General features: G+C 48.6%; 2 protein-coding genes across 4 annotated transcripts in view; one reads left to right on the top strand and one right to left on the bottom strand.

The window, feature by feature from the left end:
- The window catches only part of DENND4B (DENN domain containing 4B), a 57986-nt gene extending 47368 nt beyond the window's left edge, over positions 1-10618 (bottom strand). For 2 of the 3 annotated variants that reach the window (XM_083416421.1, XM_083416423.1), the window contains exon 1: positions 10494-10618. The gene's annotated coding sequence lies outside the window, so the exon portion shown is untranslated. Of the gene's footprint in view, positions 1-2323; positions 2412-10493 lie in introns of all 3 variants that reach the window. The other variant, XM_083416422.1, reaches the window with a different exon arrangement.
- A 10480-nt stretch (positions 10619-21098) lies between these two features.
- Positions 21099-23895, top strand: LOC310666315 (protein S100-A12-like). The gene is made up of 3 exons (XM_083416954.1): positions 21099-21247; positions 22540-22702; positions 23581-23895. Exons 2-3 carry the CDS (start codon positions 22550-22552, stop codon positions 23737-23739), a joined length of 312 nt encoding a protein of 103 aa, XP_083273080.1. The 5' UTR covers positions 21099-21247; positions 22540-22549; the 3' UTR covers positions 23740-23895.
- Positions 23896-24804: the final 909 nt, after the last annotated feature.

Genomic DNA, 24804 nt, shown 5'->3' with positions numbered 1-24804 from the left:
CAACCCCAGAGTCGGCCACGACTGGACCTAATGGTCAGGGGTCCCTTTACCTTTAAATTGTCTTAACCCAGTGAAGAGTGGGGTGTAAGTTATAACAATAAAATAATAATAATAATTCACAGCTGCAGAGTGTATATAGAGAGAGCGAGAAAGGTTTGTGTGTGGGCGTTCATATGTGTGTATATGTGTTTGTGTATTTGCGTGTCTATCTGGGTCTCTGAGGTCGAAAGGGGAAGGAGGAAGCCGAAGAAGGAGATGTCAGCCCTCACGTTTCTGCTGATATGGTGGAACCCGTAGGGCGGGGGCTCTTTCAGGAGGAAACGGGTGTTGGGGCCTGCGGAAGCAAATAGAGGGAACTGGGTGCAACTCACAGCTCTTAAAAAATCCCAAGAGGGACTCGCCATGGATGCCACTTTCTGCAGGTGACCTTTGTGCTAATTCTTGGGGGGCGGTGGCAGTGTGACAACTCTGCACATGCTCAGAGAGGGCGTGGTGGTCCGGGACACAGGGTGGCAGAGCGGTAGTGAGAGGGGCCAAGGACAAAAGTGGGCGGGACAACAGCAGGCTAGATTCTCCACTCAGATCTCTCTCCGTCCAGCATTCAGACAAGCAAGAAACACAGTCAAGCATAAACACTGGCTATAACATGGTTGGAATGGTTGCCCGTGGTAAGAATGCCCCCCCCCCACTTCCAGATGTAGGTGACAGTAGAGAAATCACGTCCTCGAACCTCCCCACAAGCAGAAAGCTAGTATAGCAGCCAGCCTTCCATCCTGATGGGCTAGCTTTCCGCTTGCAGGATATAAAATAAAAAAAACGGTATCAGTAGCTGTGGGAGCATTCAAAAGTGGTTTCGCCCCCTCCCACCCACAGCCTGAAGTGGTACGGTCTCATTCTACCCCTTCCAGATTCCATGACCTTGTTTTTAGGCATATTACAGACCCAAGATCTGTGTGTTGACAGAGAGGAAAGAGGAAGGAAAGCAGAACTCAAGAGCTTCCTGCTGCGACCACAGTTGCAAGGCGGCACTTCTCCGCTGCAACTTGGCTGCCGGGTCAAATGACGTCGGAGCGCCGCACTGTTCCGATGCCCTCCACCCGAAATGCTAGCTTTCACGTGCGCAGGGATTCCTCGCCTCCCATTGGAGTGATGGCTCCGACCTGGTGGAATGCTCTGTCCCATGAGACCAGGGCCCTTCAGGATTTAACTTCCTTCCGCAGGGCCTGTAAGACAGAGCTATTCCACCTGGCTTTCAATCTGAATTTAGCCTGATCTTTTATTCCCCTTCCTTCCCTGCCCCTCCCCTTTTTATGAAGATTACCCGCTCTGGGACCCCACAGCTAATTCTCCCCTGGTCTCCTCGCTGGCCGAAATAGGACTAATTTAGCCAGCTAGCCCTGGTGATCATCTAATGTTTATTGGATGGATTTCCTCCAAATTGATTTTAGAACTTTGGATTTATTGTTATTCACGCTTTTATACTGTTTTTTGTGCTGTTTTTTTGTTGTATCACAATTAAGTGCTTTAAATTTGTTGTTAGCCGCCCTGAGCCTGGTTTTCTGAACTGGGAAGGGCGGGGTATAAATAAAAATTATTATTATTATCAACACACGTGGGAACCGTCCCTTTTGCGGGAACTCCATGCGCCTGAACTTGGTGGCCGTCAAAGACGCCGGTTTGCCACCTCAATGAAAAATATAGCCAAGGGTCAAAGGCCCAAATGAAGAGATGCTTTTTTGTTGTTGTTGCAGGGGTGTGCGTTGGTTTTTGCAAACCCCCTTATCTTACTCCCCCTTACACATGGCAAAAAACACATTTTGAGATGGCATGCATATAAATGCATGGCTTGACAGCTTCCCTTTGCAGCTGCTCTCTCCTGTACAGAAATGGGGGGGGGGGGAGCGCGGGAAAGGTGGACCTAGATGAGCCCCCCACCCACAACTCCCCGCCTGGCTGATATCCAGCTGCTCAGGAGTTCAGTGTCCTTCTCAAATGCCCTCCAACGCAGGAGCTGGTCTCTCCTGCCTTTCCCTCCAATGCTCAGCTGATTTATTTTTAGATTTGGCTGCACACACACACAAACACACACACACATGACTCCCACCTCTGTCACCACCTAGCTGTGCCCACTGAACGCGATGCCCTTGCGAGGCGGCCTGCTCTGGGGCTGGGGGAGCATCTGCCGAGGTTGGGGGCAGTCGATTCTCCATATTTTTCTTCTGGACGAGGCCTCGAAAGGACATACCTCCTCTGAATGCCGTTAGACAGGCAGCCAGGCAGGCAGCCGGATCAGGCCCGCCGTGGGCTGCCCTTCCCAACGTACCTCTCCGCCTGTCAACTACGATAGAGGGAAGACCGGGCGCACACACCGGTTTACGGCTCGGCAGCACGCGGCTCACGATCCCTCTGCCCTAAAACCGAAAGTTAAAAGCCGTTTCGCAACTCGGTGGAAAGGTCCCCTGTCCCATCTCTCCCCCCCCCCCCCCGGCACAGCTGTGGCGGTTTTGGAACACGCTACCCCCTCTGCGGAAGTGCCTTTTTTTGTTTCTAAACAGCATTTTGACCTGCGAGGAGGAGGCCCACTAGGATTTGACGGCTGGGTCAAATCAGGGTGTGGGGTCAACTGTCCCTTTGCTTCCGCTGCCCCCTCCCAGAGAACTGCTTTCTCTCTGGTCCTCTTAAAAGGCGAAAAGTTCAGTAAAGGCCTGCCCGGACTGTACCACTTTTGGGGAGGAAGAGGAGCTGAACTGTTGAACAGACAGTGGAACGGACTGCCTCTGAAAGTGGTGGGCTCTCCTGTGCCGGAGATTTTAAAACAGATTATATAAGTTCAATTAACAACAAAATAGAGGCAGGATCTGTCAGAGATTCTTCAGCTGGGATTCCTGAATTGGGTTGACTCTCAGGCCCCTTGCGACGTTTCGGTTCTAGGATTCTATTAATGTTCCCACGCTGCAGGCATGCATATAGAACGGGGAAAGCCCCTGCATGCAGAAAGCTAGCATGTCAAGGAGAAGGCTTGGCAAGCACCGAACATGCAGCTCAGCAGGGAGGGAGCACCTGGGAGGCCAGTTAATGGAAACAAGCAGCGGCTGCCCTGCAAAACTGCTGTTTCTACTCTGCTTCTGACAACCGTCCCCCATCCATTCCCCCCCCCAAGACAAAAAAACTCCATCCAGATACCCAGCGCAACAACAGGAAACATCAGGAGACGGGTGTTCCTGGTTCGCTTTTTCCATGCACCAGATTGCTGTCGGAAACACCACTCAAAGTCTTTGGCTGAGCTCCCTTCTCACGGGACCTCAGGAAAATGCATGCAACAGTCAGGCCCACCTAGCTCAATATCGCATGCACTGGCTGGCAGCACCTTTCCAAGGTGGCGCTCTCTCCCAGCCCGGCCTGGAGATGTTGGAGGCTGAGACCTCCTGCATGCAGAGCTCTACACACTGAGCTGCAGCCTCTATCTAAAAAAAGCAACACGAGGTTCTAGTCCTCATGAATCTGAGCAAAAGAATGTATAGGGAGCCGCCTTGCAGGAAGCCAGGTGGCTGAGCCACGTCACGCAGTACTGTATACACTGGCTGGCAGCAGCTCTCCAGGATTTTGGGGGAAATTTCTGCCTGGAGACACCGGGAATTGAAGACTTTCTGCCAGCAAAGCAGGGGCTCAACCACTGAGCTAAGGCGCTTTCCTGAAACAGCAGCTCCTCGAAAGCCTCCGGGCGCAGGCGAAAACATCCGTAGTATTTCAATATGCGCATTCATAAATATAGAGAGGGGAAAAATTAGGCCAACTTTCAGAGCGAAAGTGATCCTGGAAGAGAGTAGGGGATGCCCCATAAGCACCCCCAAACTACAGGGCGAGGAAGCGTTCTTGGCCCGAGGGCCACAATCCTTTCTAAGCAATGTTCTGAAGGCCACATGCCACTTGTGGGCAGAGTAACAGCTCCATATTACAGGCTACGTTCTAGGCAGGAGGCGGTGCTAATAGGCAGGGAGGGGCGTGGCTTAGGGAGGGGTGTGGCCTGAGAAGGGTCCCAAGGACCGGAGAGGGGATCCGGAGGGCCGCATCCAGCCTTCAACGGCCCCTCTCCCTGCTGTAACAACAGGGAGCAGGGAGCGAGCCGTCTGATGCAGAGAAGCACTCGCCAAGAAGGGATGTGGCTTCCGACAGGGGCGACTTACTGCAGGATCCGGCCCCAGCACCAAACTTCTCCGAAGTCTCGGGACCGTAGGCGTGATAATCGCACTGCTGAAAGTGGGGGGGGGGGGGGTGTCAGCCAGCGGAGGAACACTCAGTGCTGCCTTCCAACTCCGGAAGGGAGCAAATAATTTGCACTTCCTGTCTGTGGTGCCAGGATGAGGGCAGAGAAAGTGGGGGAGAAGGGAGGAAGCGAAAACTCCCAGAGCTCTGGGAAAGGGAAGTGTGACCGGGGTGGGCGACACCCTCTTTGAGCAGAAGCCAGAAGAAGAAACTGGGAAGTCCCGGTTCTGCTTCTTGCTGAGCAGAGGGCGAAAGGAAGGCTCCCTCGCACCCAGAGAGACAGCAGGATCCTGCCAAAGCAAAAGGGGCCTTGCAAAGTGCTGAAGGGAGCCCATCAACACAGCGTCCTGTCCCCACAGCGGACAATTGCCCCTAAGGACCCAGGATAGACTGACTATGGACCTGGAGGTTCTACATGAGAGTCCTATAGCTGGATCAGGCCAAGCAGCACAGAACTCCACAAACAGGCAGTGTTCGAAATTAGCCAGGCGCTAGGCGCATTTTGGACGCGGGTGGCACTGTGGGTTAAACCACAGAGCCTGGGACTTGCTGATCAGAAGGTCGGCGGTTCGTTGCTCGGTCCCTGCTCCTGCCAACCCAGCAGTTCGAAAGCACGTCAAAGTGCAAGTAGATAAATAGGTACCACTCCAGCGGGAAGGTAAATGGCATTTCCATGCGCTGCTCTGGTTCGCCAGAAGCGGCTTAGCCATGCCGGCCACATGACCCGGAAGCTGTACGCTGGCTCCCTCGGCCAATAAAGCGAGATGAGCGTCGCAACCCCAGAGTCGGTCACGACTGGACCTAATGGTCAGGGGTCCCTTTACCTTTAGGCGCATTTTGCAACTGGCCATTGTCCTCTTGTGACCAAGTTAAGATTCCTGGGCCTGACATCTCCCCCATCTGGAGGTGCATCCCTGGGGATCACTGGATCTTGACTGTTTTCGCACACTAGCAACCCACCCTGTAGAATTCTATCCATTATATATTTTATCCGCACAATCAGAATGAATTTCGGGAACCAAAATGCTTTTTCTGTGCAGCCTGAGCAGGAGCAGTGAAAAGCCTTGTAGCTAATTGTGGTCGCTTGTCTTCACTTACCTCACCCCTCTGCCCTGCTCACGGTTGTGAAGAATAACCCTGCGTTATGAATGTCACCATTTAGAAAAAGAGGTCGCAATAGGCCCATATATATGTGGACTGTCCCTGGATCACATGACTTTCCTTCAAGTTCTCAAAGCTCTTAACCTCACTCAAGGCGGTCATCTGAGCTAGCCAGATGTTTAACTGATCATCAATCACAGCCAGTCCGTCATTTGAAAAATAAGACTTTAGGGTTGTCTTACCCCAAAATGTTGCAACTAGGCATTCAGTTTGGGGGACTGCAACCTTGGTTTAAGGAGCTACAGTGGTACCTCGGGTTACATACGCTTCAGGTTACAGACTCCGCTAACCCAGAAATAGCACCTTGGGTTAAGAACTTTGCTTCAGGATGAGAACAGAAATCGTGCTCCGGCGGCACGGCAGCAACAGGAGGCCCCATTAGCTAAAGTGGTGCTTCAGGTTAAGAACAGTTTCAGGTTAAGAACGGACCTCCGGAACGAATTAAGTTCTTAACCCGAGGTACCACTGCATTTGGCACCGAGCTTATATATCTGAGTTTCTAACACGGCTGTTGAACCTCTTCCCTCCCGGCCGTTTGTTAGGCTGAGTCACCTGGGGAGAACCCAGAGGTTTGCAGAAGTACAAAAACCCCTTAGGAAACCACTAAGAACAACCGCCCCTGCCCTTCCTCAATCATCTTCCTCATCGTATCGTTATTAACGAAAGAAGAACTTCAGAGTAACCCTTCAGGATCAGGCCCAAACCCCAGCTGGGTTAGGCATCCTGTTCTCACAGTGGCCAACCAGATCAGGTCAATGGCCTGGTCTAGTCCAGCACCGTCTTCTCACGTCCAAGTTGGTGGCCCTGCAGCAGTGAGTTCCGCAGTTTAACAACACGCTGCGCGAAGAAACCCCGTCCTCTGTGAAAAGCCACCCACCTCCTTTGCTGAATTTATATCACGCCGTTCCATTTTTTGGAACGGCTTTTTATGCATTTTTTAAAATTGCATTTTTATTTTTAAACTGTTTTAAAAGCTGCATTTTCTATTTGCTGCATCCCGTCTCGGAAACTCCTAGCAAAGGCAAATAAATAAATGCATCTAAATGTATAGTGAATACTTATCTACTTTTTAAAAAATTCACTTATGATCTTTTTCTTTTACTTCTTTATTTTTTCTTTGCTCTTTTTTTCCTGATATCTTATCTTTCATTTCATTCCTTTATTGTGAATAGCATTTTATAGAGGTATAAATAACCGTAAATACGAAAAGAGACAAAGTATTCTCTAATTTGTTTCCTTGGTTATATGTATTTCCTTTTTCTTTTGTATTTTCTTTTGTGGTAAATATGTATGTTTTCTAAGTTGTACTTAATAAAATTTATAAAAATTAAAAAATAATAATTTAAAAAATAAAATAAATGCATCTTATGGAATAACTGAAATGAAGAAATTGCAGAGAAGAAACTGACACGCAGCTGGAGGACAACGACAATGGGCTCTCTGTGCAGCTGCAGCCACCCCCCCCCCGCCCCCAATATTTTTCCTGAGACAACAGCTGTCTGGGGAGAAGCCACGGAACAGATCGGGCCAGATATTAATCTGGGTATTAGACGGCGAGATGCCATTGCTGGGGATAAGAGTTAAGTGATTTCAGTTTAGGGAACCGAGGCGACAGGAATTCTGCCTGGCGGAGGGGGAAAGCAGTTAGAGCAAAGTTTTCCTCCTTATCTCATGAGCCCTAGAATTTGGGGGGGGGGGGCACCTGTTGAAGCTGAAAAGGGAAGTTTCAGGACAAACAGAGGGAAGGACTTATTCGTGCAACCGCGGAACTCACAGCTGCAGGAAGACGGCTCCCAACTTGGATGGCTTTCAGATGATGAGACGGATGGATGGAGGAGCAGGCTAGCAGCCATTATGAATCCCATAACCTCCCTGCTTCTAAATCCCAGTTGCGAGAAACCGCAGGAATGCTAGAAAAATGCAACCTGTGCTGCTGCTGCTCTAGTGCAACTCATGCAACACGCCGGCGATTAATACACACAGAACAATAATTATACATACTTTATCAACCTTCTGAGAAAAATACAAAACGTTAAACAAAGCCACAAAGACTTGCGGACTACCCAGCCTAAAATGAACTTAATAATGTCTGGTTTCGGTATATTTTTCAAATGCTTAACTCAATCTTTTGGATAAGTTCATGAAGATACCAACAAAAAGTAAGTTCAGTGATATTCACAATACCGAGAGATGCTAGTAGAGTTGTAGACAGGATGCTGGCATTTTGCCCGGATACTGAGGTCCAGCTCCGAGGGCCTTCTGGCGGGTCCCTCACTGCGAGAGGCCAAGTTACAGGGAACCAGGCAGAGGGCCTTCTCGGTAGTGGCGCCTGCCCTGTGGAACGGCCTCCCATCAGATGTCAAAGAGATAAACAACTACCTGACATTCAGAAGACATCTGAAGGCAGCCCTGTTCAGGGAAGTTTTTTATATGTGACATTTTAGTGTATTTTTCATCTTTGTTGGAAGCCGCCCAGAGTGGCTGGGGAAACCCAGCCAGATGGGTGGGGTACAAATAAATTATTATTATTATTATTATTATTATTATTATTATTATTATTATTATTTGCCCTGGCAGTCCAAGTAATCAAGAGACCGCTGTTCACCCCCAAGGGCTAAGCAAATCAGTCTCTTAAGCTTAAGCCAAGAAAGAGTATTCTCTGTAAGACTGAATATCAATATACGTATCAAGACTTTGAGATTAGACCACTGAAGAAGCCCGGAAAACTATCTCGGGAGTGTGCTACCTGCAAGCCCCAGTTAAAGAGCCCCATCCGGGGCGAACAGCGGCCTCTTGATTACTTGGACTACCAGGGTGAAACAGGTGCAAAACGCTGAAACTTACCTAAAAGACGGAGTTAAGCATTTGAAAAATCTACTGCAAGCAGACATTATAAGTTCATTTGAGGCTGGGTAGTTCGCAAGTCTCTGTGGCTTTGTTTAATGTTTTGCATTTTTCTCAGAAGGTTGATAAAGTATGTATAACTATTGTTCTGTGTATATTAATGGCCAACGTGTTGCATGAGAAACCACATTGAGTTGACCCCTGCTGGACTGGATGGGCCGCAGGCCTGATCCTGCCGCCGGCCTCTGCTGCTTTTATTCTGATGCTGAGAGCTGGGAAGAGGTCTCGGCACCCCCTCCACCAGAAGCGGAGTGCAGAGGATACAGCTCAGCTCTGGGCAAGACGGGAAAGGGGAGTGAGACATATATAAATTCAATACATAACAATAAAACAAATCTGCGGCAGCTGTTGGCCGCGCGAGAGAAGCCAGGTGTTGCCCCGAGTATCGGGAAGCGAGAACCGCAGAGGAGGAAACCAGAAATGTTCTAAAAAAGCACCAAAATATTATAATAGGCGGGGGAATAAGCGTCCCAAAACGAAAGTGCGGAACCTAATTTGCACTCCGGAAACAGAGGACACGCACCCCTCAGCCCACAGACACCTGCCAGATTTGGAACAACACGTCTCTGAGGTGGAGCAAGAGGGATGGGGGGCTGTGAAACTCCTAACTGGGGCTGGGGGGGGGCTCTGTGGGGTGTGTGAAAGCAGAGAAGGAGGGGAAGGAAGGCCAGTCGAAATATTGCGAGGGGAAAATCTGAATGAATTTGATGCTGGTTTTCGAAAAGCAGAAAAAAATTAATTGGCAGAAGAGAAGGAATAAATATTGTGAGGGGCTCCAGGAAAAGTGTGGGGTGTGCGGGGCAGTTTGTGGGTGTTGTAGAGTGGGGGTGGGGGTAAAATAAATGTGGAATTTCCCCTCTCTTGGGTGGCGCTGTGGGTTAAACCACAGAGCCTAGGACTTGCCGATCAGAAGGTCGGCGGTTCGAATCCCTGTGACGGGGTGAGTTCCCGTTGCTCGGTCCCTGCTTCTGCCAACCTAGCAGTTCGAAAGCACGCCAAAGTACAAGTAGATAAATAGGTACCACTCTGGCGGGAAGGTAAACGGCGTTTCCATGCGCTGCTCTGGTTCATCAGAAGCGGCTTAGTCATGCTGGCCACATGACCCGGAAGCTGTACGCCGGCTCTCTCAGCCAATAAAGCGAGATGAGCGCCGCAACCCCAGAGTCGGCCACGACTGGACCTAATGGTCAGGGGTCCCTTTACCTTTTAAAAATATAAGCCTTCTAGTTCAGGATATCATGGGGAGGAGGTATAAAGGAATGCGAGCCAGAACTGAGATTTCAATCATGTGCAAGTAAGAGGGAGAGATTTGGGGATGGACTTGGAAATACTGAGAATTGCGGCCTCTAACTGGTTTTGACAGCGGGTGGGTGGGTGGAAAGCCAGTAGCCATTGCAGTCCCCCCCAAACAAACAAACAGACAAACAAAACAACAGTTCAAGGTCTCCATTGCTGTCGCCTCCCCTGTCTACTGTGTCAGAGAGGAGGAAAGCAGACTAGGAACTGGGAAGGGGAGGGGGGGAAAGAGGGCTGAAAGTGCATTTTTTTCTGGTGGGGGGGGAGAGATAAATAAGACTCAAGGGGGGGGGGGTAAAAACACGACAGGAGGAGCAATCCCAGGAAGACGCACTGAGAACCGGCAGAGGATCCAGTTCCTAGCAGAATTGGCCCCTGTCTGAAGAAGAAGTGATGCAATCACTGGCTGGGACTGCCAATTTATTCTTATTTATGGTGGGGTGGGGGAGGAGAAGAGGGGGGTGGGGAAGGGGGAGGAGGAGGAAAGTGTGCCCGCAGAAAAAAAAGGGGTGTTAAAAATTAAAGGAGAAAGAGATAGAAGCAGAGTTGGGTTGGGAGTGTTGTTGTTTTGAAGGGGGGGGAGGCAAATTCCTCTCTGCAAAAAAAACCAGACCTCAAGGGGAGCGCAGGGACTGGATTGGGGGGGAGAGGTGGGATGTGGGGGGTGTGGGTTGGGGGTCTCTGTCAGAAGTTGGGAGGGGGGAGGGCCGGGATGAGAAAGATGGGCTTGGAAAGGGGAGGGAGAGAAAATGAAGGGGTCGCTGCTAAGGGAGAGAGAGGGAGGGGAAGGAAGGAAGGAGGCGAAAGGCGAGGCGCGTTGCATCGCATCGCATCGCATTGCCTTGCATCCAATGCACGCGTCTCCTTACCTGGGCAAACTCCGGCGGTGGCTGCGCTGCCGCTCCTGCTACCCTCCAGCCCACGCCATAGCCTGAGCCCGGCCTGCCTGCGCTCAGCTGCTCAGCCCGCTCCTCCTCCCTCCTCCTCCCCCCCGCCTCCGCAGAGGCGGAAAGTGCGCCACCTGCCGCAGAGGAGGACCCTGGAGAGAACTCAGCTCCACCCCCCCCCCCGCCGCCGCACTTGATGCATGGGATTCAGGAGGGGAGGGGGGCGGACGGGAGAGACCTGTGGCGCCCTCCATAGAAGCGTAGGATCTCAGAGTGGGGGGGGGGGGGAGAGGGACACCCCAGGGTCATCCAGACCAACCCCCTGCAATGCAGGAGTCTCAGCTAAAAGCATCCATCGCAGACGCCCCCCCCCCCAACTTCTGCTTAGAAACCTCCAAGGAAGGAGAGAGCGAGGGAGACCTTTCTCCTTTGGAACAGTTCTTGCTGTCAGAAAGTTTTTCCTGATGTTCAGTCGGAATCTCCTTCCTTGCAACTTGGAAGTCCTGGGTTCGAGTCCTACCCTCCAGGTCAGGAGGAGACAAGCTTGTTCCCTCTTCTATGTGGCAGCCCTTAAGATATTTGAAGATGGCTTCCAACGAAAGAAGAATGGCAGACGAAATTAATGGACTACGCAGAATTAGATAAAATGACAGGAAGAACTCGGAACCTGCGGGACCAGAGATTTACAGAAGATTGGAAGAAATATACAAACTATTTGAAGAGCAATTGTAATCAACAAATTACGCTAGTAGGACTACAAGAAGTTTTGTAAGGAGAAATGTATGAAACATTGCAAAATAGAGAAAGAATAGAGGTATCAGTTATGAGTTAAATGTAATTGTGGAAGTAAGAAATGTATATTTAGTGAATAGATTGGAAAATTTTCAGATCTGATTGATGGAAGTCAAAAAAATGGTATGATATGAAAGTATGTTTAATTACTGTTGAAAATGATATGTCAAAAAACTAAAAAAAATAATTATATATTAAAAAGATATTTGAAGATGGCTATCATATCTCCTCTCACTTTTCCTCTTAACAAACCCTGCTCCCTCAACCGTTCCTCATAAGGCACCTCCAGATTTATTTATTCTGTTGTTGTTGTTGTCCCACCCTTCACCTTACAACGATCACGTAAAACACAAGAAAATGTTACATTGAATACAATATTAAATATATTCTTAAAAGTCTTACCTGAAGTCGTCAGGTGGCAGGTGGAGGGCATGGATATCCAGGTAGATCAGAGTTTCTTTAAGACTATTCATAATTATTATAATAATTTTATTATTTGTACCCTGCTCATCTGAGTGGATTGCCCCAGAAATTCTGGGCAGTTTCCAACAGATATAAAAACATAATAAAACATCAAACATAAAAAACCTTCCTTCAGATGTCTTCTAAAGGTTACATAGTTACTTATCTCCTGGACATCTCCTGGGAGGGCGTTCCCCACAGGGCAGGTGCCACTACCGAGAAGGCCCTTTGCCCGGGTCCCTGGAGCATCATGTCTCATCGTGTGGGAACCACTAGAAGACCCTCGGAGCTGATCTCAGTGTCCGGGTGAACGATGTGGGTGATGATCCTTTAGGAATAATTGCTAGTAGTAATAATACATTTTTAAAAGACTGTCATAAAGCTTGCAGACGTCGGCCTCAGGCCTCAGAATGTAGCATAGGCACTTGTCATTTGAATCAGTCAGTTTGGGACTTAAAGGTAAAGGGACCCCTGATCGTTAGGTCCAGTCGTGACCGACTCTGGGGTTGCGGCGCTCATCTCGATTTACTGGCCGAGGGAGCCGGCGTACAGCTTCCGGGTCATGTGGCCAGCAGGACTAAGCCGCTTCTGGCAAACCAGAGCAGCGCACAGAAATGCCGTTTACCTTCCCGCCAGAGCGGTACCTATTTATCTACTTGCACTTTGACGTGCTTTCGAACTGCTAGGTGGGCAGGAGCAGGGACCGAGCAACAGGAGCTCACCCCGTCGCGGGGATTCGAACCGCCGACCTTCTCATTGGCAGGTCCTAGGCTCTGTGGTATAGACCACAGTGCCACCCGCGTCCAGTTTGGGACTTACCCTCCTGTTATAAGAATTTTAAGGCCTCGAATATAGAATAAATATTCATAAATGCACACATATCTAAATATATAAACCACGTGTCTGAAATAGTACAGGAGAGCAAACCTGAAGCCATTTTGACTCTCCCAATGACATCAAATATTCCTCTGCAGTAAGGGAGGCAAATGGGGAAAGCCTTCCCATTGTCTTTTCGCTTACAAATCCTGTCTTAAGGGCGTATCTGTGTGTGAATAGGGTGAGCCTGTGACCTGGATTCAGGAACTAAAGAATTAATCATCACAAAAGAATGGCCAGGCTGCCCAGGTAATGCAATCAGACAGGATTTCTGCTGTAGACCATCTCCTATGATGTAAGTATGCTGATTTTGGGGTGGTCTTTGGCTAAGGGGGTTGGGCAATGTCAAAAGTCTTTAAAGGTTCCTGCGCACTTTGGTTCAGGGTCTCTCCCTCCTTGGAAGGGAACTCTGTTACAACAGAAAAATAAAGATCTGCCTTGCTTTCCACTGGATCTAGCCTCTATCCATTTTTCTCTGACCGAGCATGGACTCGGAGTCCCATGGAGAGTTGGGCAGAAAAAGCCAAACCCCGATTTTTACATCAATTTGCAGAGCAGGAGAAAACAAGCTTGCTCCATTTCCCATGTGACGGCCCTTCAGATATGGCTATTGTATCGCCTCTCCATCTTCTCTTCTCCGGGCTAAACATCCCGTTCTCCACAAAGCTTGGTTTCCAGGCCCTTCATCATCTCGGCTGCCCTCCTTTGCACACCTGCCATCTTGTTGATATCCTTCTGACAGGCAGTACCACCTCCCAAAGGTAAAGGGTAAAGAGACCCCTGACCATTAGGTCCAGTCATGGCCGACTCTGGGGTTGCGGCACTCATCTCGCTTTATTGGCCGAGGGAGCCGGCGTACAGCTTCTGGGTCATGTGGCCAGCATGACTAAGCCGCTTCTGGAGAACCAGAGCAGAGCACGGAAACGCCGTTTACCTTCCCGCTGGAGCGGTACCTATTTATCTACTTGCACTGGCATGCTTTCGAACTGCTAGGTTGGCAGGAGCAGGGACCGAGCAACGGGAGCTCACCCCTTCACGGGGATTTGAATCACCGAGCTTCTGATCGGCAAGCCCTAGGCTCTGTGGTTTAACCCACAGCGCCACCCGCATCTGTTGGTAAAAAAGGAGCCAAGCAGGTAGGGTGAGACTGAGGCCACACAAATGGTCTTCTTCTTCTTTGGTGATCACTCGTAGCCAAGTAAGATTGTCTGCCATAAACACCCAAATGGTACAGCCTTCGCTGTTCCTAACCTCATTCTTTATTTATTTATTTAATATCTTTCATTTATGCTTTTCAGATACAGTGGTACCTCGGGTTACATACGCTTCAGGTTACAGACTCCGCTAACCCAGAAATAGTGCTTCAGGTTAAGAACTTTGCTTCAGGATAAGAACAGAAATCGGGCTCCGGCGGCGCGGCAACAGCAGGAGGCCCCATTAGCTAAAGTGGTGCTTCAGGTTAAGAACAGTTTCAGGTTAAGAACGGACCTACGGAACAAATTAAGTACTTAAGTACAAATTAAGTACGGAGTCTATAACCTGAAGCGTATGTAACCTGAAGCGTATGTAACCTGAGGTACCACTGTAACTTCAAAGTTTACATACTGTATGTGCCTGTACGACACCTAACAGGCAATGAGCCAAACCCAGGCAGCACAGCTTTGGCCAGGTTCTTAGTGTTTTTTTGGACCAGATAACCTCAGAATATGAAAAGGACCCATGAATTATCACCAATATTATCTTAACTTTTATCTTGCCTTTTCCTCAGATTGGGACTCAAGGCGGCTTACGCAGATTGCAATGACCCAGATAAAATGGGGGGTGGGGGAAGCAAAGACACACAAAAGACAAAAACAGCAATTAAACTCCAACGGAATTAAAACAAGCACAAACCAAATCTATTTAAAACTAATGAAAGGAAAGTGAGCTGGTCTCAGACTGCCATCTAGTGGTTCAATGAAGTAGCAACTACTTCATCACTTATCTACCTATCCTATAACACAGGCCCCCCCCAACCTGCGGCCCTCCAGATGTTTTGGCCTACTACTCCCATGATCCCTAGCTAACAGGACCAGTGGTCAGGGATGATGGGAATTGTAGTCCAAAACATCTGGAGGGCAGAAGGTTGGGGATGCCTGCTATAACATCTCAATGAGCATTTATATCGGTTCCCTTGGGGGTGTTCATACATTTTCCTGTTCATTGTTTATTCTTCCCATGCCTGTCCCTGTCTGTTCCCTGACTGCATAAAATCTGATTCATTTCTATTTCTTTTAAATATAATTTTAATCAAATTTTCTGTTTTACGATTCTGAATACTCATTTAAACATCCTTATAATATCAATGACTTCCTTTCTTTCCATGGTTCATTTTACATACCATAAATCCCTACATATCTTACATAAACTAAACCATTCAGGATTCCATTATTACATCAATCAAAACTTGTTTACACTGTTGAATTTATCTTAAAGATGCCAATGTTTTCAAGCGTAAACCGTTTCCCGCTATATATTCAATAAACATTTTCCAATCTGCTGTAAACGTGTGTTCTTTTTGTTCTCTTATTCTTTAGATTAAGTCTGCAAGCTGCACATATTGTGTCAACTTAAGTCGCCATTCTTCTTTAGTTGGGACCTCCCTCATTTTCCATTTTGGGGCTAACAAAACATGGGTCGCAGTAGTGGCATACAAAAATAACCTTTTCTGACACCTGGGAATTTATGTCTGAATTATCCCCAACAAAAAGGACTCCTTTTTTTAATGAAAAGTACTTTAAAACATTTTTTCTCCAGTTCATTATGAATTATTTCCCAACACTCTTTTACCCTTTTACAGGTCCACCACATATGAAAAAACATTCCCTCAGCCTCCTTGCATCTCCAGCACTTATCTGATTCAGTCTTATACATCTTAGCAAGCCTAGGTAAAGGTAAAGGGACCCCTGACCGTTAGGTCCAGTCGCGGATGACTCTGGGGTTGCGGTGCTCATCTTGCTTTACTGGCCAAGGGAGCCGGCTTACAGCTTCCAGGTCATGTGGCCAGCACGACTATGCTGCTTCTGGCGAACCAGAGCAGCGCACGGAAATGCCATTTACCTTCCTGCCGGAGCGGTACCTATTTCTCTACTTGCACTTTGAAGTGCTTTCGAACTGCTAGATTGGCAGGAGCAGGGACCGAGCAACGGGAGCTCACCCCATCATGGGGATTCGAACCGCCGACCTTCTGATTGGCAAGCCCTAGGCTATGTGGTTTAACCCACAGTGCCACCCGTGTCCCTCTTAGCAAGGCAACTCAGAGTTAAATACCATCTGTAAATCATTTTCAAGTACAGTGGTACCTCTGGTACTTAATTTGTTCCGGAGGTCTGTTCTTAACCTGAAACTGTTCTTAACCTGAATTACCACTTTAGCTAATGGGGCCTCCTGCTGCTGCTGTGCCGCCGCCGTGTGATTTCTGTTCTCATCCTGAAGCAAAGTTCTTAAACTGAGGTATTATTTCTGGGTTAGCAGAGTCTGTAACTTGAAGTGTATGTAACCTGAAGCGTATGTAACCCGAGGTACCACTGTAGTTCTCCTTCAAAGAATAACATGCTGAGAACTTCAAATCACTTTTCCAAAGCTTTCCCCAGAGATATTATGTCCTATATCTATTGCCCAGAAATCTGATTCATTTCCAAAGCGGATTTGTTGTGCAGGGGCAGAGATGAATTCGTCTTAACGTATGAAGAATATGCCTCCCCATAGCTGTTGGTGGGATTTGCATTCCTGTCCAGCTTGCAGGGCTTTCCACTGAGGCATTGTTGTGGTGTTGTTGTTGTTTAGTCGTTTAGTCGTGTCCGACTCTTCATGACCCCCTGGACCAGAGCACTCAGGGAAGGAGTGGGAGGGTTCCTGGAGGATATATATACTGCATGAAACTTGTCATTTCTTTGGACTTGCTGTGGACTTGATCATGCAAGTGCCTTCTGCTGTCCGGAGAGCAGAATAATCTCTTTCTTGGAATCAACCTTGGTGTCATTTGACTTCCTTCCTCCTGTCCCGGAGCAACGCAGACCCAATCGGTGAACTCCAATAAGGCTACAACACGTGGTGGGGGTGTAAATATGTACAATTTTTCTGGCAAAGGGTGTTTAAGTGGATAACAGAAATCACTGGGTTAAAGCTGACCGAAAGTCCAGAAATAGTGTTATTATCAATTTACGATGGGGTGGAAGGATCACAGGCTGTGAAGGGCTTGCTCACAAATGTATTGACAGCTGCACAAATTATGATAGCTAGGAAGCGGAAGGGGCAAGCAGAATATAAAATGGGAAAATGGTATAAAGAGGTGTGGGATATAACTATTAATGATAAATTAACATGTGCCATTAAGGTAAGAGGGGGAATATGCAGGAGAAATGATTTTGAGGAGATATGGAGGGTGTTTGTAGAATTTGTACTTTTAAAATGGAAAGGGGTCAAACCATCGCAAGAGGCGTTGAAATTTTGGGAGGCTGGATAGTTACAATGGAATGGTCTCGGTAGTGGGGTGCAGGTTTTTTATTCTTATTTATTTATTTATTTATTTATGATTATTACTTTGTCAAAATACATTTTAAAATTGAAAAAGAAGAAGAAAAGAAAGCCTTCACCTGCCTGTGGAATGACAAGGAGGAGGGAGTCAGCTGAACTTCTCTAGAGAGGGAGTTCCAAAGACAGGGAGCAACTACCGAGAAGGCCCTGTTCCTGTGTCTCCAGCAAGCATGGCTGTGAGGGGGGTGGGAGCAAGCGAAGGGCCTCCCTTGAAGATCTCAGAACCTGGGCAGGTTTGTATAAGAGTACACAGTCTTTCAAATAGTCTGGACCTAAGCCACATAGGATTTTATAGGTCCTATATGCATAGTTACTACATATACGAACACACCCTTCTTGCTCTTGCACCCAGGCAAGCAAGGGGCATGATCAGGGAGTTTCATGGCTACATTGCAGACAGGCAGAAACACTCAGGGGTGAAGCTGGGCCTGTGCGGGATGTGGCCTGCAGAGATTTTTGAGACACAGATAGAGAGGCCTAGAGGGCCACGTTTGGCCCCTGGGCTGTGGGATAGCCCACTTCATAGAACCAACAGGCTTAAGTCTAATTAATGCATGAAGGGGTTAAGACCATAGAGTAAGCTGTCCTGCTGGCCTTAGCACACCTTCAAAGGGTAATCAAGGCAATCAAGACTTTATTCCTTCACCCCACTCCAGATTTACTGAGAAGCTCAGTGTGAAGAAGCAAAGCTGGTCATTCCAGATTAACTGCATGGCTCTCAGAAGCCGTTCTTGATTTCCTATACCAATAATTTTGGAACTTTCATGACTTTGGAACTGAACGAAGTTTTACTGCCTGTGCAACCTTTCCGACTGATGTATGCAACAGCACATGAACCTGACCTTTGTAGAGTTTGTATATAAACCATGCTGAACTTATGAAATGTGCTCTTTTCCTCTGCTGGGGGAACAGGGGACTCTTTCGGAACTCACTTGCAAAGACACATTTTAAAGAGCTAACTGCTTATATTTCTACACTTTACTTTGCTGCACATTTAGTGACTTTAAATCTCTGCTGGGGTTCTTTCACCAAAGAGTATTTGCCCCAAATTTGAATCTTGGCATCTACCGTATATTTTCCCCTCGCACCAACATGGGCTGGAAGGTCCCAACTCTTCCTGGCCTAAGTGTTAGCTGCAGGAGCTGGATTTCCATAACTGGTTTGGCCAAGGTTATATTTACCTTTGATGTGCTGCAACCCTGCACAATCAAAACATGGGAGTTGCTCCCCCAAAGTGCCAGAGGCATGATCCGTCTTCCAGGACAAACTAGTGGGGATTTTGGTAAGAGATCTAGAGGAGAATGACTCATTGGCAACAGACAGCCAAGCTAGGGTGGAGTTCCTCTTTCCTGCCCGTCTATTGCCCTTCGCCTCCACTCTTTATTGTATTTCACGCCTGCTGAATCCCGCAACAGGTAGGAAAATTTCGGAAAGTGTGATGCCGAGTTAACTGCTATATTGCTATTTCAACTATAGATGGCAGTGTAAATGACAGCATAGTTGGAGATGACACCATTTTGCCTTCTTTAGAAGCTTAGGAAGCAACCATGATTCAGATCACTGGTGTATCAAGTGCACTGCTGTCTACCTGTATGGTGATGCTACCTGTATGGTGATGCTGGACCCACCCCCATCGTCCCTCAAACTCCCTACTCCCAAAGCACCATGAAGTATCTTTCTTATCTTACTATATATACCTAGATAGCATCTTAAAAAGCAGAGACACCACCTTGCCAACAAAGGTCCATATAGTAAAAACTATGGTTTTCCCAGTAGTGATGTGTGGAAGTGAGAGCTGGACCATAAAGAAGGCTGATCACCGAAGAATTGATGCTTTTGAATTATGGTGCTGGAGGAGACTCTGGAGAGTCCCATGGACTGCAAGAAGATCAAACCTATCCATTCTGAAGGAAATCAGCCCTGAGTGCTCACTGGAAGGACAGATCGTGAAGCTGAGGCTCCAATACTTTGGCCACCTCATGAGAAGAGAAGACTCCCTGGAAAAGACCCTGATGTTGGGAAAGGTTGAGGGCACAAGGAGAAAGGGACGAGACAGGACAAGATGGTTGGACAGTGTTCTCGAAGCTACCAGCATGAGTTTGATCAAACTGTGGGAGGCAGTGGAAGACAGGAGTGCCTGGCGTGCTCTGGTCCAGGGGGTCACAAAGAGTCGGACACGACTAAACGACTAAACAACAAATGATACTTTTTGCAAGGGCGGAAGTCGGCACGCTGTAGTTTGTGCAGCCGCCAGTAGGGGGCCATGCACATGGCAGCATGGCAACAATGGGCAGAAAGGGGGAAGCAGGCAGGTTGGTGCTGTGGGGTCGCAGGCCAGCAGAGCAAGGAGGCAGGGTCTTGCTTATCTTACTATATTATATTTTTGCAAGGGGAAAGGGCGTCACACTGTAGATCACCTGCTGCTCGCTGAGGGGAATGAAGAGGATGAAATCTCTCTCCCCTTCTCACTTCACCTCCGACAGAAGGAAATGAGTGTCAGTGTCGGGAGAAAGACTTTCGCCTCTTCATTCCTTTCTTCTCTGAGTACGGCAGCAGCAAGAGGATTTTAGGATTGGGGCAAGTTGTGAAAAGATGGGGGGGCAGTTCTGAGTGAACAATGGAGGGGTTTGGGATTTGGGTGAGGTGTAAAGCAGTGGCAGGGAGGTGGGTGGTGCTGTGGTCTAAACCACTGAGCCTCTTGGGCTTGCCGATTAGAAGGTCAGCGGTTCGAATCCCCGCGACAGGGTGAGCTCCTGTTGCTCTGCCCCAGCTTCTGCCAACCTAGCAATTTGAAAGCACACCAGGGCAAGCAGATAAATAGGTACCGCTCTGGCGGGAAGGTAAACGGCGTTTCTGTGCGCTCTGGTTTCCGTCATGGTGTTCCATTATGCCAGAAGCAGTTTAGTCATGCTGGCCACATGACCTGGAAAGATGTCTGTGGACAAACGCCAGCTCCCTCATCCTGAAAGCGAGATGAGCACCACAACCCCATAGTTGCCTTTGACTGGACTTAACCGTCCAGGGGTCCTTTACCTTTACCTAAGGCAGTGTTCCCCTAAGTGGGATTACTTAGGGGAGTGTTAAGAGGCAAGGGGGTGGGTTGCAAACGCTGTGGGTTGCGAACGTGCCTTCCGCACGGATCACGTTAGCAACCCAAGTGTCCACTGTATCATCATCATCATCATCATCATCATCAATCCTGTTTGGAGCTGCCCAGAGGTGGCTGGGGAAACCCAGCCAGATGGGTGGGTTATAAACAATAAATTATTCTATTATTATTATTATTATTATTATTATTATTATTATTATTATTTGGGAGGCAAAACAAGCAGTTCAATCAGTCACTTGACAGACATGTATCTAAACCGCCTCTCTTAAAACATAAAACAATGGAACTGCAGAGTTTCAAGGGGCCTGGAGCGCAGTGGCGTAGCGTGGGTTGTCAGCACCCGGGGCAAGGCAAGTAATTTGCGCCCCCTAACCCGAGGCAAGGCAAGTAATTTGCGCCCCCTGCTGCACTGTCCCTCCCCCAGATAGTCCCTCGCTCTCTCTCCGCACCGCACCGCACGCCTGGCACCCTCCCCTCCACAGTGGGCGGCGACCTGGCAGCTCGGATCGGATTCGCACAGCCAGCACTGCAGTGAGAGAGAGTGAGTGAGCCAGGTAGGGGCAGAGAGCTGCGAGTGCGAGCGCGACCCCCCAGATGTTGCGTCCGGTGCGGCCGGCCCCCCCTGCACCCCCCACGGTACGCCACTGCCGGAGCATCATCTATTCTAGCCCTCTGCAAGGCAGGGATCTCAAGTAAATCACGCCTGACAAAATGCATCCTTGATTTCGTCGAGGCGGGTGTGGCAGGTGCTTATTTGACATTTCACAATGGGAGGCTCTTTCCCAGAGGAGAGGAAATCAGCACAAGCCGGGATGATTTGCAAGACTCTTCCGCAGCTGAGGAGGCTATAAAAACCGGCCTGCCTCTGCGCCTGCATTCACATCAGCTCTCTTCTCGGATCCTGCTCCCTTTGGAAACTCAGGTAAGTCCTCACCTCTTGGCAGGTGGCTTGGAAGCAGCCTCCCATGGGAACTGCTCTCCTCCTCTGCCTGCTTTGGTTTGCTGCTAGCTGCCAAGGAAGGAGAGGGCAGTAGCTGACCAAGGGATATTCAGAGTCAGCCCATTGAAAGGAATGGAGCTAAGCTAGCCCAGTCCATCCATTACAATGGGTCTGCTCTGAGTAGAGCTAACCCAGAGTCCCTTCCTCCATTACCAATGCAGAAATACCTAGGGCTACTGGAGGGAGTCTAGAACGAACCTTCTTTCCATCTTCTGACAACCTGTTCAGTTAAAGGTAAAGGGACCCCTGACTATTAGGTCCAGTCGTGGCCGACTCTGGGGTTGCGGTGCTCATCTCGCTTTACTGGCCGAGGGAGCCGGCGTACAGCTTCCGGGTCATGTGGCCAGCATGACTAAGCCGCTTCTGGTGAACCAGAGCAGCGCACGGAAACGCCGTTTACCTTCCTGCCGGAGCTGTACCTATTTATCTACTTGCACTTTGACGTGCTTTTGAACTTCTAGGTGGGCAGGAGCTGGGACAGAGCAATGGGAGCTCACCCCATCGTGGGGATTTGAACCTCCAACCTTCTGATCAGCAGGTCCTAGGCTCTGTGGTTTAACCCACAGCGCCACCCGCGTCCCACCTGCTTGGTTAGAAAGTCCATTATCTTATTTTATTTTTCACTGCCCTGGCCACACTGGAGGCATAGCTGGAAATTTTTCAGCCTTGCTTAGCAGACTAGTAAAAACGTCTTGTAGGCAAATTTGCAGGCTCATTTTAAAAGCTGCTTCCAAGGGGCTTTGATGTGTTCTTTCTGGGTCCTGGATGCCAGCACTTTAAATCAGCCCTTCATTCAAAACCATGAGGACTAGAATCTTACTTGATTTGGAGGAAGTAGGGCTGAGAACGTAACCCACCTGAATTCCAGGAGAGCCACGGCCAGTAAGCGTAGCTCAGGCTTCGTCATCCCCAGATGTGAGTGGACTACAATGCCCATGATCCACAACCTGCAGAGTCCAGTGGACAAGGATGATGGGAGTTGTAGTCCAACCAACTACAGGGGACGAACTCGCCGTAAGGCAGATTCCTATGTTGCCCTCCTGATGTTGTTGGACTCAGACTCCCAACAGCTTCAACCAACATGATCGATGGTCTGAGATTGTGTGCTGGAAATCAGCAACGTCTTGAGGCCGCCATGTTGGTTACTCCTCTGACTCCCCTGAACCTTGAATCCCTCTCCCCTTTTCCTCCCTCTCCTCTGTATCCTCCCAAAGGCTTAGCAAGATGAAAACTCTCATGGAGAAGGCTTTGGAGTGCATAGTCAACATTTTCCACCAGTATGCCATTCGGAACCCAATGGATGACTACCTGCAGTTCAAGGAGTTCGAGAAGCTATTGAAGGAACAAGCTCAGCCTTTCTTGAAGGATACTCTACCTGTAAGCACTGATGGACAGCTGGGAAAACTGTGGCCACAGGGATGGGGGCAAAGCTCTTGGTCCTGGGGTGTGTGTGTGTTCCTGTGGCCCCCCAGAGGATGCTAGACTCCAACTCCCATCATCTCCTGACCCTTAGTCATGTTGGATAGAGCTGATGGGAGTTGGAGTGCAATAACATTTGTGGCTCCCTTGGCTTTAACTAGACCCCCGTTTCCCAAATTAGTTCTCCAGCTCTTTTGGGACTACAGCTCCCATCATCCCTAGCTAGCAGGACCAGTGGCCAGGGATGATGGGAAATGTAGTCCACAAACAGCTGGAGACCCAAACTTGGGAAACCCTGAACTAGACCACCTCTTGCTTTTCCTGAGCCTGAGAGACCACCATCTCAGTTCTTGCCTTCGTCTAAGGCCAGGGAGAGGACTACAACTCCCACAACCCCCTGCTCACTGGCCATGACTGATAGGGCTGATGGGAGCTGGAATCTGTCCCCAAATAACTGAAAGACAACCTCCTTCCCTCAAGACCCTCTTGGGTGCTGAGATCGGCAGAGTGGGACCTCTTGGTAGTTCTTCCACACTTAGATGTTCTGGGGTGTGTGTGGTGACGCAGGACAGGGTCTTCTCTACTGTGGCCCCAAAGCTGTGGAACTCTGTCTCCAGAGCCTGGCACCTTATACAGCTTTTGGAGATGCTGAAGATGTATATTTTAAGAGCTCACCTTATTTCTGTGGCTGGGAGTTGCATTAAAATGTTTTCATGTTGTGTTTTAATCTTGTAACCTGCCTCGAGACCTTAGGGTGAAGGGCGGGCAATTAATAATAATGATGAACAAATAAATATAACCCTTTCCTGCTTCCTCCTCCTTAATCTTATCTGCAGCCCGGTATGAACCAGGATGCTTACATCAAGAAGATGTTTGAAAAAGCAGACAAGAGCCGTGACGGGAAGCTGAAGTTCACAGAGTTCTTGCCAGTGCTGGAGCTTGCCCTCATAGATGCTCACAACAGATCCCACCGCCTGCCTGAGACAGGGCACTGAGTTAGCCAGGGCCCACCTGCAAGGCAGCCACGGTCCCAATGGATCCCATTCTTGACTCATCCATTCCCATGTAGGCACCCCTGCCTGACTACATCGCTGGCACTAGAAGACTTCAAAGTCTTGTCATAAGAACAATAAAACACACTTCATTGAGAACTCTCTGGGTCTTCTCCTCATGTGTTTCGTTTGCATCCATTTTTATTAATTTTCATCCAGTTTTACAAATTCAGTTCAGTTTCAATGCAATATTCCCTTAAAACCTTTTGACTTCCCATCCTTGGGTGTTTCTCTCCGAATCCTTTATCTACTGCCTTAAATGTAACACTTATTTCTTTTTTTAATTAATATTTTAAATTAGTTTCCAAAATTATTACAAATCAGCCCAGATCACACAATTAATACAATTCCTTGGGGGGGGGAATCAGGTTCCCCGCTCCTGTTGCAAACATATGTCCATTACTTCCTCATGTAGCCACTTCATCCTTCTTTGATCTCCATTTAATATTCCTTCTCTTGACGTGAGTCCATTCTCGCAGCTGACTTTTACTGTTTCCTTACATACAGCACCTCTGTTGTTTTTTGTAAATATAAAATCCATTTCACGCATGTAAGAAGGTAAAGGGACCCCTGACCATTAGGTCCAGTCATGACCGACTCTGGGGTTGCGGTGCTGATCTCGCTTTATTGGCCGAGGGAGCCGGTGTATAGCTTCTGGGTCATGTGGCCAGCATGACTAAGCCGCTTCTGGTGAACCAGAGCAGTGCACGGAAACTCCGTTTACCTTCCCGCCGGAGTGGTACCTATTTATCTACTTGCACTTTGACATGCTTTCAAACTGCTAGGTGGGCAGGAGCAGGGACCGAGCAACGGGAGCTCACCCCATCGCGGGGATTCGAACCACCGACCTTCTGATCGGCAAGTCCTAGGCTCTGTGGTTTAACCCACAGCGCACGTAGTCCTTCATAAATGTTCTCAGACCTGGTGTGTTGGGAGAGCTAGTCGCTTTCTTCTTTTGTCCAGTTCACTGCCATGTTTACAAAACAACTTTCCTTTCCTTCCGCTGTT

The sequence above is a fragment of the Podarcis tiliguerta genome, assembly GCF_965153285.1.
Source record: "Podarcis tiliguerta genome assembly, chromosome: 16".
In the NCBI taxonomy this organism is placed as follows: Eukaryota; Metazoa; Chordata; class Lepidosauria; order Squamata; family Lacertidae; genus Podarcis; species Podarcis tiliguerta.
This window is presented reverse-complemented; position numbering and strand designations above follow the sequence as displayed.

Excerpts from the sequence above, each read along its gene's own strand:
- LOC310666315 (XM_083416954.1), top strand. The coding sequence starts at position 22,550 with ATGAAAACTCTCATGGAGAAGGCTTTGGAGTGCATAGTCAACATTTTC. Across the intron at positions 22,703-23,580 it reads TCTTGAAGGATACTCTACCT|CCCGGTATGAACCAGGATGC; the intron begins GTAAGCACTGAT and ends TCTTATCTGCAG.